We start from the raw sequence: 12,064 nt of genomic DNA on the forward strand, positions 1-12,064 counted from the left end.
AGCTCGGCACTTGAGTTCTCGTGAAGTATGTAATGTCAGACCAGAAAGAACTTCTCGCAGCTCTGTCACCGAGAACTTTGTTCTTTCTTCTCGCGGAGTATGTAACAGCCTTTACTGTATATAGTTTTCTCCAAATGGGTTAGGGTGCCTTCCACCAACGAATGAAAAGTGGGTAGGGCCGGGGCTGACATGCTAGATTGACGGTCATGATTCATCATCCCTGTTCATTATAACCCTCAATGACATCACCTTTGTCAATCTTCAAAGATAAAGAAAACTGCTCAGCTCTGGTGGCAGCTTGTTTGACATTTAAAACAGCAATTTGTAACAGATTTTGCTAGTATCAAAGGGACAAGGAAATGTCTTTGTTTTATTGTTACACTTAACATTGAAGTCTAAAGGAAGGCAGGTTAATTAAGTATTGATTGGATACCTTTGGAAAAGCTTTTTTTATTCAGCCTTGCTCTCTTTCTTGTGCCCACAATGGAACCCCGCCTCCACCCCTTCAGAAATGTTCACAACATTTCACAGCCAGCTAACGATAGGCGCCCCGACAGGGCGTGGAGGTGGCGACATCAATTACCGCTTAGAACAAGTTGATAAAGAAGCGTCCGCTCGGAAATGGCAGTTAACCTTCTTGTCATTGTGTACAGGAAATAAGGTTACCTACGTTAAAATGAGGGGGCCGTGAACCTAACATACCTGATGTACAATCAGTGTGGATGGATGTGTGTGTATATTCTGGCCTGTGGTTTCCTAAGCCACCTTATGTCTTGTGAGTTAAGATGCTGCGGGGGAGAAGGGGATTGCAGAAAGGGAGCTGACGGCAAACACAACCCCTTTTCAAAAGTAGGAATAGGATTGATTCCTATAGTCTTGTTGCTTAGCAACTGCAAAGCCTTGTTGAGAGAGCAAATTGACCTACTGTTAAGTCCGATTACATTTTCCCCCCACTTGCTATATACTTTACAATGTTGTATTCTGTTCCCCTGTGTGTGCAGAGTATAGCTCGTTCAATATTATAGAGATATTTAATACAGAACTTGTCATCTTGTGGTGCAACCTGTGAATCAAAAAGTACACACCGTGCGTATCATGAATTGGGTTGTCCTCTCCTAATTCTCTGTATCCATGCTTAGCTGGGTGTGTGCTATGATTAAGCCATATCACATGAGAGGGTGTAATGTTGTCGCTCTATATCAGCACGTTGTGATTCGGTCGTAGGCAAGAGGCCCCAGGCTGAGTGCCATGCTGATAATAGAGCGACAACATTACGACCCCGAGTGTGATATTGCTTTTAGAAAGCAAGTTACATTTACAAACCAGTCAGAGCTCTCAGATCGTCTGACACTGGGCTACTGACAGTCCCCAGAGTAAGGACTAGACAGGGAGAGTCAGCCTTCAGTTTTAATGCACCCAAGCTCTGGAATAAACTTCCAGGGGACTTGAGGTCCGCTTCAACACTCGGCTCTTTTAAATCAGGTCTGAAGACTTTGTTGTTTCCGTTTTAACCTGTAATTCTAAATTTGAATTTCTTTTTATTCTTTTTAAATGTTTTAATTATTTTATGTTTTTATGTATTTTTTTTTTATTATTATTTTTTTTTATGTGTGCTCTATTCTTGATGTATTTTGTTTTTGCATCTGTAAAGCACTTTGAATGGCTATGTGTCCGAAATGTGCTTTAGAAATAAACTTGCCTTGCCTTGCCTTGCCTTTTAAAAATTGTTCTGGGATCTTTTAAGAATTTATTTGCTTCCGCCAACACAGTCTGTCAACGATAGTCGGAGCGGAGCGCGTTGCCAGGCAATGTGTAAACAACTCAACAGGAGTGAACGAGTCAGTGTTTACTCTGGTAACATTAACCAGGGCTGCCCGATGTCCAGTTAAAAAAAAATTCCAAAGAAAAAAACGGGGGCTCAGGGTTTAAAGGTCACATATTATGCTAAATGCACTTTTTAAATGTGTTCTAACATATCCATGGGGCCACGGTGTGCCTAGAGACTGCCAAAATATAAAAAAAAAATAACAATCTCTCCTTTTCTCACTGTCCCCCTTTCTGAAACCCCCCCCCAATATACTCCAGTCAGAATTCTGGCCGACTATTACGTAATAGTCGGCACAGCCACATCCCCATATTTTCTTTATATGTCCATGCTTCCGATGCTTCCCCCCCACATTAGTAACCAGAAATTTCCACCGTACAGTTGTCTATGATAACCCCACCCCCCCATTTCTTATTGGTCCACGGCCCCGAGATCCCATGAGATCTTCTTGAAAATTTTCCGAGCGACAGCCATGTTGCTTTCCCCGCTAAGCGACAAGATGCCCATAGCCTACAGCCTGAATGTTACATACACCAACACAGAATGCTTTTGCTCATGCTCCACTAATTCATCTTAACCACAGCAGTCTATGCCTCGTTTTTAATAACACAACGGATAGGAAGCTACTTGTGGGTTTTTGCAAACAGTGAAACTGAAAGAAATTTTTTTATTGGTATTTTTGCCTGACTGGTGTATAGCTATTTAGCTTTGGGACAAGCATTCAGCTTTTGCTCATAAAAACATAATTCTATTACCCACACCAGTCTGGAAATGCCTCGTTTTTAACAGGACAAAGGATTGTAACTTAATAGTGTGGAAGTCAATTTTGAAGATATTTTTTTCACTGATTTGTGTGGTATTTTTAGCCGGTAGCTCACGGGCTAGCTTCGAGACAAGCACTGAGATTTTGGTCATAAAAACATAATTCTTTTACCCACACCAGTCTGGAAATGCCTCGTTTTTAACAGGACAAAGGATTGTAACTTAATAGTGTGGAAGTCAATTTTGAAGATATTTTTTTCACTGATTTGTGTGGTACTTTTAGTTTATTTTATCGTCTGAGTCTTATTTGTAGCGTTAGCGCCCATGTAGCTTCTGTTGTAGCACCAAGTTTTGCTCATAACACGCTGTTTATACTCCCCACAGCAGTCTGAAAATGACTCGTTTTTTACATGACAAAGTAGGGCTGGGCGATATGGACCAAATCTTATATCACGATATAGGTAATTTTATATCACGATATGGATATATATCACGATATAGTATTTTTCCTTAAAATTCAATGGATTACAATAACCGTACTGAACTTTAATCACGTAAGATTATTTTCATCTTTTGCTTGGAACTTAAATTTCCATACAAAAGAGAAACTGGTGCAAAATACCACACCAGTCTGGCTTTAGTCAGTCAGTGCAAAATAAAAATGACAGCATCAACCAAAGAGCCTACATTTTCCAATTGATAGTAGCCTATATCAAAATAATGAAAGACTTGAATTTTACTGCAGTATTTGCTCATCTTCATTTAAAAAAGCTGTCAAAATTAACTAATGAGCAAATGCCTGGTAATACTTTAACTCCAGCTTCAACACAAATAATATTTTCAAGTTTGACATGTTTTAAAGTTACATAAAACCAGCCTTGCTGGCTGTCTCCAACAATAACAGCACGGGGGTGAAGCCCCGAGTAGGCTAAAGATGTCATTATTAGCCAGCTAGCTCACGAGAGCTAACCCATGTAGTTTGCGGCTTAAAACAAGCCAACTCTGCGTCACGGCAACAGCACGCTGAAGCAGCAAGCAAGTTTCCTTTGCCCGATGACATTTTTGACGTTTGCCGTTAAAACCAGCTGCTCTGCCACCGTGACACGGAGTTGGTTTGTTAACTTTAGTGACGGCGCACCGAAGCTAGACCATGAGCTAGACAGCTAGAGCAACAGATGAGGCTTCTTCTGTTGCGGGTAGAGAAGCTGTATTGCAGCCCAGAACTCTGCAGCAGAGCCCCCGTGTGGCGCGGCGGTGTAACTGCAGTGTAATTATAGGGACTCGGAGGGACAGCTGCCTCCCGCTCCATATACAGGTCCTTCTCATATAATTAGCATATTGTGATAAAGTTGATTATTTTCCATAATGTAATGATAATAATTGAACTTTCATATATTTTAGATTCATTGCACACCAACTGAAATATTTCAGGTCTTTTGTTGTTTTAATACTGATGATTTTGGCATACAGCTCATGAAAACCCCAAATTCCTATCTCAAAAAATTAGCATATCATGAAAAGGTACTCTAAATGAGCTCTTAACCTAATCATCTGAATCAACTAATTAACTCTAAACACCTGCAAAAGATTCCTGAGGCTTTTAAAAACTCCCAGCCTGGTTCATTACTCAAAACCGCAATCATGGGTAAGACTGCCGACCTGACTGCTGTCCAGAAGGCCATCATTGACACCCTCAAGCAAGAGGGTAAGACACAGAAAGAAATTTCTGAGTGAATAGGCTGTTCCCAGAGTGCTGTATCAAGGCACCTCAGTGGGAAGTCTGTGGGAAGGAAAAAGTGTGGCAGAAAACGCTGCACAACCAGAAGAGGTGACCGGACCCTGAGGAGGATTGTGGAGAAGGGCCGATTCCAGACCTTGGGGGACCTGCGGAAGCAGTGGACTGAGTCTGGAGTAGAAACATCCAGAGCCACCGTGCACAGGCGTGTGCAGGAAATGGGCTACAGGTGCCGCATTCCCCAGGTCAAGCCACTTTTGAACCAGAAACAGCGGCAGAAGCGCCTGACCTGGGCTACAGAGAAGCAGCACTGGACTATTGCTCAGTGGTCCAAAGTACTTTTTTCGGATGAAAGCAAATTTTGCATGTCATTCGTAAATCAAGGTGCCAGAGTCTGGAGGAAGACTGGGGAGAAGGAAATGCCAAAATGCCTGAAGTCCAAGTACCCACAGTCAGTGATGGTCTGGGGTGCCATGTCAGCTGCTGGTGTTGGTCCACTGTGTTTTATCAAAGGCAGGGTCAATGCAGCTAGCTATCAGGAGATTTTGGAGCACTTCATGCTTCCATCTGCTGAAAAGCTTTATGGAGATGAAGATTTCATTTTTCAACAAGACCTGGCACCTGCTCACAGTGCCAAAACCACTGGTAAATGGTTTACTGACCATGGTATTACTGTGCTCAATTGGCCTGCCAACTCTCTTGACCTGAACCCCATAGAGAATCTGTGGGATATTGTGAAGAGGAAGTTGAGAGACACCAGACCCAACACTGTGAATGAGCTTAAGGCCGCTATCGAAGCATCCTGGGCCTCCATAACACCTCAGCAGTGCCACAGGCTGATTGCCTCCATGCCACGCCACATTGAAGCAGTCATTTCTGCGAAAGGATTCCCGACCAAGTATTGAGTGCATAACTGAACATAATTATTTGAAGGTTGACTTTTTTGTATTAAAAACACTTTTCTTTTATTGGTCGGATGAAATATGCACATTTTTTGAGATAGGGATTTTTGGTTTTTCTTTACTTTTTTGCCAAAATCATCAATATTAAAACAATAAAAGGCTTGAACTACTTCAGTTGTGTGTAATGAATCTAAAATATATGAAAGTCTAATGTGTATCAGTACATTACAGAAAATATTGAACTTTATCACAATATGCTAATTATATGAGAAGGACCTGTATGCTCCCGCAACTTTGTATCTCCGCGATATAAACGGTATGGCCAAATCTCTCCCGGTAGACACTTTTATATCGTCCACGATATGATATCGTCATATCTTCCAGCCCTATGACAAAGGATGGGAATATATTCCTGTTGAAATCAAACTTTGAAGCTACTGTTTTCACTGGTTTTAATCATGTCAGGTCATGTCAAACTGTTCTCTTAGCTTAGCTCCGGCCCGGAGCCTCCGGGTAAACACTGTAGACTCACGTAGTGTCTCTCTAGTATCGCGAGAGCACGGCAGAGACGGTGGGAGAGCCCCATGGCCATATAAAGAAAGCCCGGCAGAGAGGTGGGAGAGGCCAGCCAGATCGCACAAATATAGGTCATCCTGAGACCAGAGGACAATCAGGGTATAGAGGCTTGCTACAATAAATGATCTGAACGGGTTTTTCAGCAAACATCTAAAAAAATAAGTATTAGGGACTACTTAGACCATATAAAATTGACAGCATAATATGTTACCTTTGAGAGTGTATTTCTGCCAGGGGGAAGTTCTACAAGTGGAAAATCTAGGCTACGTCTGCTGCGTACGGATGCGCTGCCTCTATTATTATCCAGCAGTCTGAGTTCATCTCCACACTTTATATCTGTCCAAAGTAACATGACTACCACACACTGTCTGTGTCTCCCCATCTCCCTCACCGATGTGGAGACTCGCTCACAGCCAACCTGAGTCACATATGCAGGTCACAAAGGTGCGGCTACTAATAATAATAATAATAATTGATAGGTTTTATATAGCGCTTTATTGCCTAGGCACTCAAAGACGCTTTACAGGGTTCCTGGTTCAATTCGTTCACACACAGTCATACCGGTGGTGGTAAACTACTATAGTAGCCACAGCTGCCCAGGGGCAGACTGACGGAAGCGTGGCTGCCATTCAGCGCCAACGGCCCCTCCGACCACCACCTCAAACATACAGCAATCATACACATTCACACAAGGCAAGGTGGGTGAAGTGTCTTGCCCAAGGACACAACAACCATGACACAGGTGGCCGGGCGGGGATCGAACCGCCAACCCTTGGATCGTTGGCCGACCCGCTTAACCACCTGAGCCACGGTCGCCCCTAAGTGAGCAGAGGGATTTTGTCAGCTTGGTTAACAGTCCCAGTGATGTTGGAATCCTATATTGGCGCTCATGGAGTCTCTCTCGTCCAATCAAGATACTTTATGTTTTTGTCTGAGATATTTAGTAGACAGAGGCTCTTGAGGCCAAATTATCTCTTATTACATAGAGAAATAAAATGTGATTAAATATCTAATTTGTAGAAACATGAAATTCAACTAAACTACTGAAATTGTTTTTGCGTAATAATCTTTGTGATTATATATACTGCAAATTAGGAAGCTGAAGCTTTAATTCTTACTTTCCTTTCCTTAGAACACGTGTGCTCCATCATTGCCTCCAGTCTGAGAAACCTCAAGTCCCAGCAGAGAAGCAGACTGCTCAACAAGTTCACAGAGAATGACTGTGAGAAGGTTAGTTTGGGTTTACCTTCTTGTTGCTTTCTTCTTTAAGCCTCACACATTAAGCCTCAAAAGCAAGTTCTTATTAGGGGTAGAAAGACATACCGTAATTTTCGGACTATAAGCCGCAACTTTTTCCCCTTTTTTCGACCCTGTTATTACACTGCACACTCACAGTATATGTTCTGTAGCTACTAGGGATGGGCGTTAGTAATCGAGTACTCCTCGTTTCAAATGAACTCAATTAGTGGATGAGGAAAAACGTTGTTTTTTTTTTTTTAGTGTCTGTAGACTAGAATAGCCCCTATTTTAAAATGTTATATACGTGTACAAAACGGCACAAAACGGATAAAATAAAGTTTAACAAAATTAAATGTTTTGATGCAAGTGCAATAAACTGAGCATTGTGTCAAACATCAACTGCAAATAACTGCCACCTCCGTGCCACCGCAGCGCAGCCTGTGTTCTCCACAGCACCGCGGAGCTGAACACGGTCTCTCCTTTCTTCTCCAGAACATTTTCAGGAATATAACTGTCCAATTATTTCAAAGCAGATGATAAAGTTACGTTTATAAAAAGGGGAGATGACACCTGTTACTCTCAATTAGTAATGAGTAGACTCCAGGTGAGCATGCAAGGTGCTCTCCGCTTGGAAAGTAAAGAAGAAGCAAGACTTACTTCAGGCACATTCGCTCCGAGCCAACAACAGTTAAGAAGCCTTCACTAGGGAATATGGGGATACGATTCAAAAACCGACCGGTGTAACGTTCTGTTAATGAGGAATTAGTCGCGGTAATTATTCACGGACACGGAGTGAGCATTACGCGGTTGGATATAGGCCTACATCTATCTTCTTTGGTGAGTTATTTATATGTATTTAAATTGGAGGACAATCATTTTATATTATCTGCTGCCCTTCTTATTTTAAATGGTGACTTAGGCTATTTTTTTTTGTTACAATTAGAGCCCATTCTTTTTTTCTCCCCATCGCAGACCTACTCGATCGGTTTAAATTGTGGCCCGTCTATTTAATTACTTTCAGTGAGGAAAATGTGTTTTAACTTGTGGAAAAAAATCCTTAATATCATATGGCAACTGTGACTGTTTAACATAAGCATTGAGCGCTTTATTGCGGTCAACCGTTGTTCTGTAGACAGATGCGTTGCGTTCTAAAAATAGAAAAAAATTTAACGAGGAATCGATTGATCCTCGAGGAATGCAAGCGATCACACGAGTAGCGAAAACACTCGTGCCCATCCCTTGTAGCTACTATTGCACTAAATGGTAACACTTACGTACGTTATGCAAATATGCAACTTGTTTGTTGAAATGTTAATAAATGGGAGCTTCCTCAAGCAGCCATCTCTTTCCCGACAATCCCCTCTGTGCACAAACTCTTACATATGGTAATTAAACATTATAGTCCAGTGCGGCTTATAGTGCGGAAAATACGGTAATTAAGATCAAATTTTGTGAATTGATCGATCATTCAGTTATTTTTCAAGTAAACTTGCCAAACATTTCTCAAATGCTCAGATGCGATGCTCGGTTATACAACATAATGGTTAATTAGATACGTCTTGGATATTTTGACAAAGATAACACTTTAAGGACATCGCTTTGGGCTCTGGGAAGTTGTGATGGGAATGTTTTTGAGTAAACCATTGTATTTGTTCAGGATCGTCTTTCAGGATGGAATAGTCTTTTTTAATTTCCTATGCATTTCCAAGGCCCGCAAGTCGATGCTTTAACTGTATCCAATCAAATTCCAAAATAACAAAGTTAAGAGAAAGCCCAAAGTTATAAACTGGCTGTGTGCTAATTAGCATGTGTTGCCCTTTGTACACACCTCACTCTCATGCAAGTACATTGTATATGACACATGGGTTACAGAGCTGTCCCAAAAAGGTGGAGCTACACACTGCAGTCTGTTGATTGATCGACAAAATAGTAATTGCCGTAGAAAATAGATAGATAAATCGCAGTGTGTGCTCACCTCGGCAAGGGTGAAGAGTGTTGTGTTTAGAGAAAAATGTTTATTGAGTGGCGTTTCTCATCTTTAATTAATTAATCAGAGGGCTACACTGTGCCCCGCTGCTATGATCACAATAGTAACGTAGCTGCGCAACCAGCGCCGGTCAAGAGCTCTGACCCATGGACTGTATGTACTCTGAGTGTATTGTCAGTGGTGGAAATGCAATGCAAATCTAGGTTTACCGTGCCCTGCAGAACCGAATTGTGTTGCTCAGTGGAAACGAGTCATAAGAAGTTGGCAGCAAACAGTTAAAAATAATCAATCAGTGATTCTTGAGAAGTGGGACAAAACAGGGTGCAATGTTGAAAAAATACAAACCCTATGTTTAGGCAAATTAAATTACATGTATGTATCCAAAATATCCTAAGCCACTGATCTACGCTTTGATACAACCTCCCAACTTTGTTATTTTTTATCAAAATGGGCTTTTTACCTTGCCATTCCTATTTTGTGTCAACACCGTTAGACACCAAAAACACAAATTAATTTTCTCTCAATTTATGCTAGACCCATGAGATGTATAGTGATCACAAATATTTTCTTACAAATATTTGCAGAGACCACAAGACTTACAGAGGCCACAAAAATATTTTAAAAATGTATATGAATATAAATTTGTTATATCGATTTTCCTCTATGTTCTTTAGTTGAACTGTGTGATAGAATTTTTACTTTAGAATTAACAGCAATCAAGATGTGTTTCAAATTTCAAAATACATTCTCATGTGATGTGACTGGTTAGATTTTCACATATGACCAACCATTCCTCAACAACTATGAAATATCATTATGCAGTATTATAAGAATAAAATAACACATATCTGACGAGTATATCTTATGGATTTGACATATCTGACGGTGGTGACAAAAACCCAGATGTAGACATTTTAACCATCAAATATGTAGAATAATCAATAACAGTGATTTTATGATAACAGTGATTTTATGACAGCATATTACTGGTTTAGCGTTAATTCAAGATTCACATTACAGTCTTTCAATCAGACTTGCTGTAACAGACTCACACCAAATCGCCTCATTTTGTATATCCTGTACTTTAAGAATCCATGACAAAAGAGTATTGTGAGAGTTTCCATAAATACAGTATTTGACAAACTCAACCCTATCCCTATATTTAATATAATTATAATAACTTGAAAACCACCCAAATATGATGCCTTCACATTGAATGTCAACTCCGTCATTAGCCTGTCACCACCGTCAGACAGGAAATCTGACAGAGTTGGCATCTGACGGTGTTGACATATTTAACATTTCTTAAAGCTCCCATATTATGCAAAATGCACTTTTTCAATGTTTTTTAACATAAATATGAGTCCACGGTAGGGCTGGGCGATATGGCGATATGACGATATCATATCGTGGACGATATGAAAGTGTCTACCGGGAGAGATTTGGCCATACCGTTTATATCGCTGATAAAAAAAGTTCATGTGGCGGGAGTATATATGGAGCGGGAGGCAGCTGTCCCTCCGAGTCCCTATAGTTACACTGCAGTTACACCGCCGCGCCACACGGGGGATCTGCAGCAGAGGTCTGGGCTGCAATACAGCTTCTCTACCCGCAACAGAAGAAGCCTCATCTGTTGCTCTAGCTGTCTAGCTCGTGGTCTAGTTTCGGTGCGCCGTCACTAAAGTTAACAAACCAACTCCGTGTCACGGTGGCAGAGCAGCTGGTTTTAACGGTCAAAAATGTCATCGGGCAAAGGAAACTTGCTTGCTGCTTCAGCGTGCTGTTGCCGTGACGCAGAGTTGGCTTGTTTTAAGCCGCAAACTACATGGGTTAGCTCTCGTGAGCTAGCTGGCTAATAATGACATCTTTAGCCTACTCGGGGCTTCACCCCCGTGCTGTTATTGTTGGAGACAGCCAGCCAGGCTGGTTTTATGTAACTTTAAAACATGTCAAACTTGAAAATATTATTTATGTTGAAGCTGGAGTTAAAGTATTACCAGACATTTGCTCATTAGTTAATTTTGACAGCTTTTTTAAATGAAGATGAGCAAATACTGCAGTAAAATTCAAGTCTTTCATTATTTTGATATAGGCTACTATCAATTGGAAAATGTAGGCTCTTTGGTTGATGCTGTCATTTTTATTTTGCGCTGACTGACTAAAGCCAGACTGGTGTGGTATTTTGCACCAGTTTTTCTTTTGTATGGAAATTTATGTTCCAAGCAAAAGATGAAAATAATCTAATGTGATTAAAGTTCAGTATGGTTATTGTAATCCATTGAATTTTAAGGAAAAATACTATATCGTGATATATATCCATATTGTGATATAAAATTACCTATATCGTGATATAAGATTTGGTCCATATCGCCCAGCCCTAGTCCACGGTGTGCCTAGAGACTGCCAAAGAAAACTATTTAATTTTCTCACTCTCCCCCTTTCTGAAAACCTCCCTCCCTCCCCCCAATGTACTACTCTGTTCAGAATTCTCTCAGTTTCTGACGTCAAAAACGGGAAAGCCACCTCCCCCCACATTAGTAACCAGAAAATTCCACAGTGCAGTAGTCTATGATAACCCCACCCCCTATTTCTTATTGGTCCATGGCCCCGAGATCCTCTGGAAAAATATCCCTTCACCGCCATGTTGTTTTCCCTGCTAAGCGACAAGATGCCTGTAGTACTGCAAAGCATGCTGAATTTTGCATACACCAACACAGAAGCCTTTTGCTCATATAATCCACTAATTTATCTTAACCACAGCAGTCTAATAATGCCTCGTTTTTAATAACACAACGGATAGGAAGCTACTTGTGCTTTTTTTCAAACGGTGAAACTAAAGTAAATGTTTTTATTAGTATTTTTGCCTGACTGTTGTATAGCTATTAGCTTCGGGACAAGCATTGAGCTTTTGCTCATAATAACCTATTTATATTCCCCACACCAGTCCAGCAATGCCTCGTTTTTAACAAGACAAAGGATTGGAAGCTAATAGTGTAGAAGTCAAACTTTGAAACTAATGTTTTCACTGATTTAAGTGT

General features: G+C 40.8%; 1 protein-coding gene across 1 annotated transcript in view; it reads left to right on the top strand.

The window, feature by feature from the left end:
* ctnnbl1 (catenin, beta like 1) overlaps positions 1–12,064 on the top strand; it is a 117,443-nt gene that overhangs the window by 58,499 nt on the left and 46,880 nt on the right. Inside the window, exon 12 of the mRNA XM_080030604.1 lies at positions 6,933–7,030. Within this exon, the coding sequence (XP_079886730.1) occupies positions 6,933–7,030 (98 nt within the window). The remainder of the gene's footprint in view (positions 1–6,932; positions 7,031–12,064) is intronic.

This window comes from Ammodytes marinus, assembly GCF_949987685.1.
Source record: "Ammodytes marinus genome assembly, chromosome: 7".
In the NCBI taxonomy this organism is placed as follows: domain Eukaryota; kingdom Metazoa; phylum Chordata; class Actinopteri; order Uranoscopiformes; family Ammodytidae; genus Ammodytes; species Ammodytes marinus.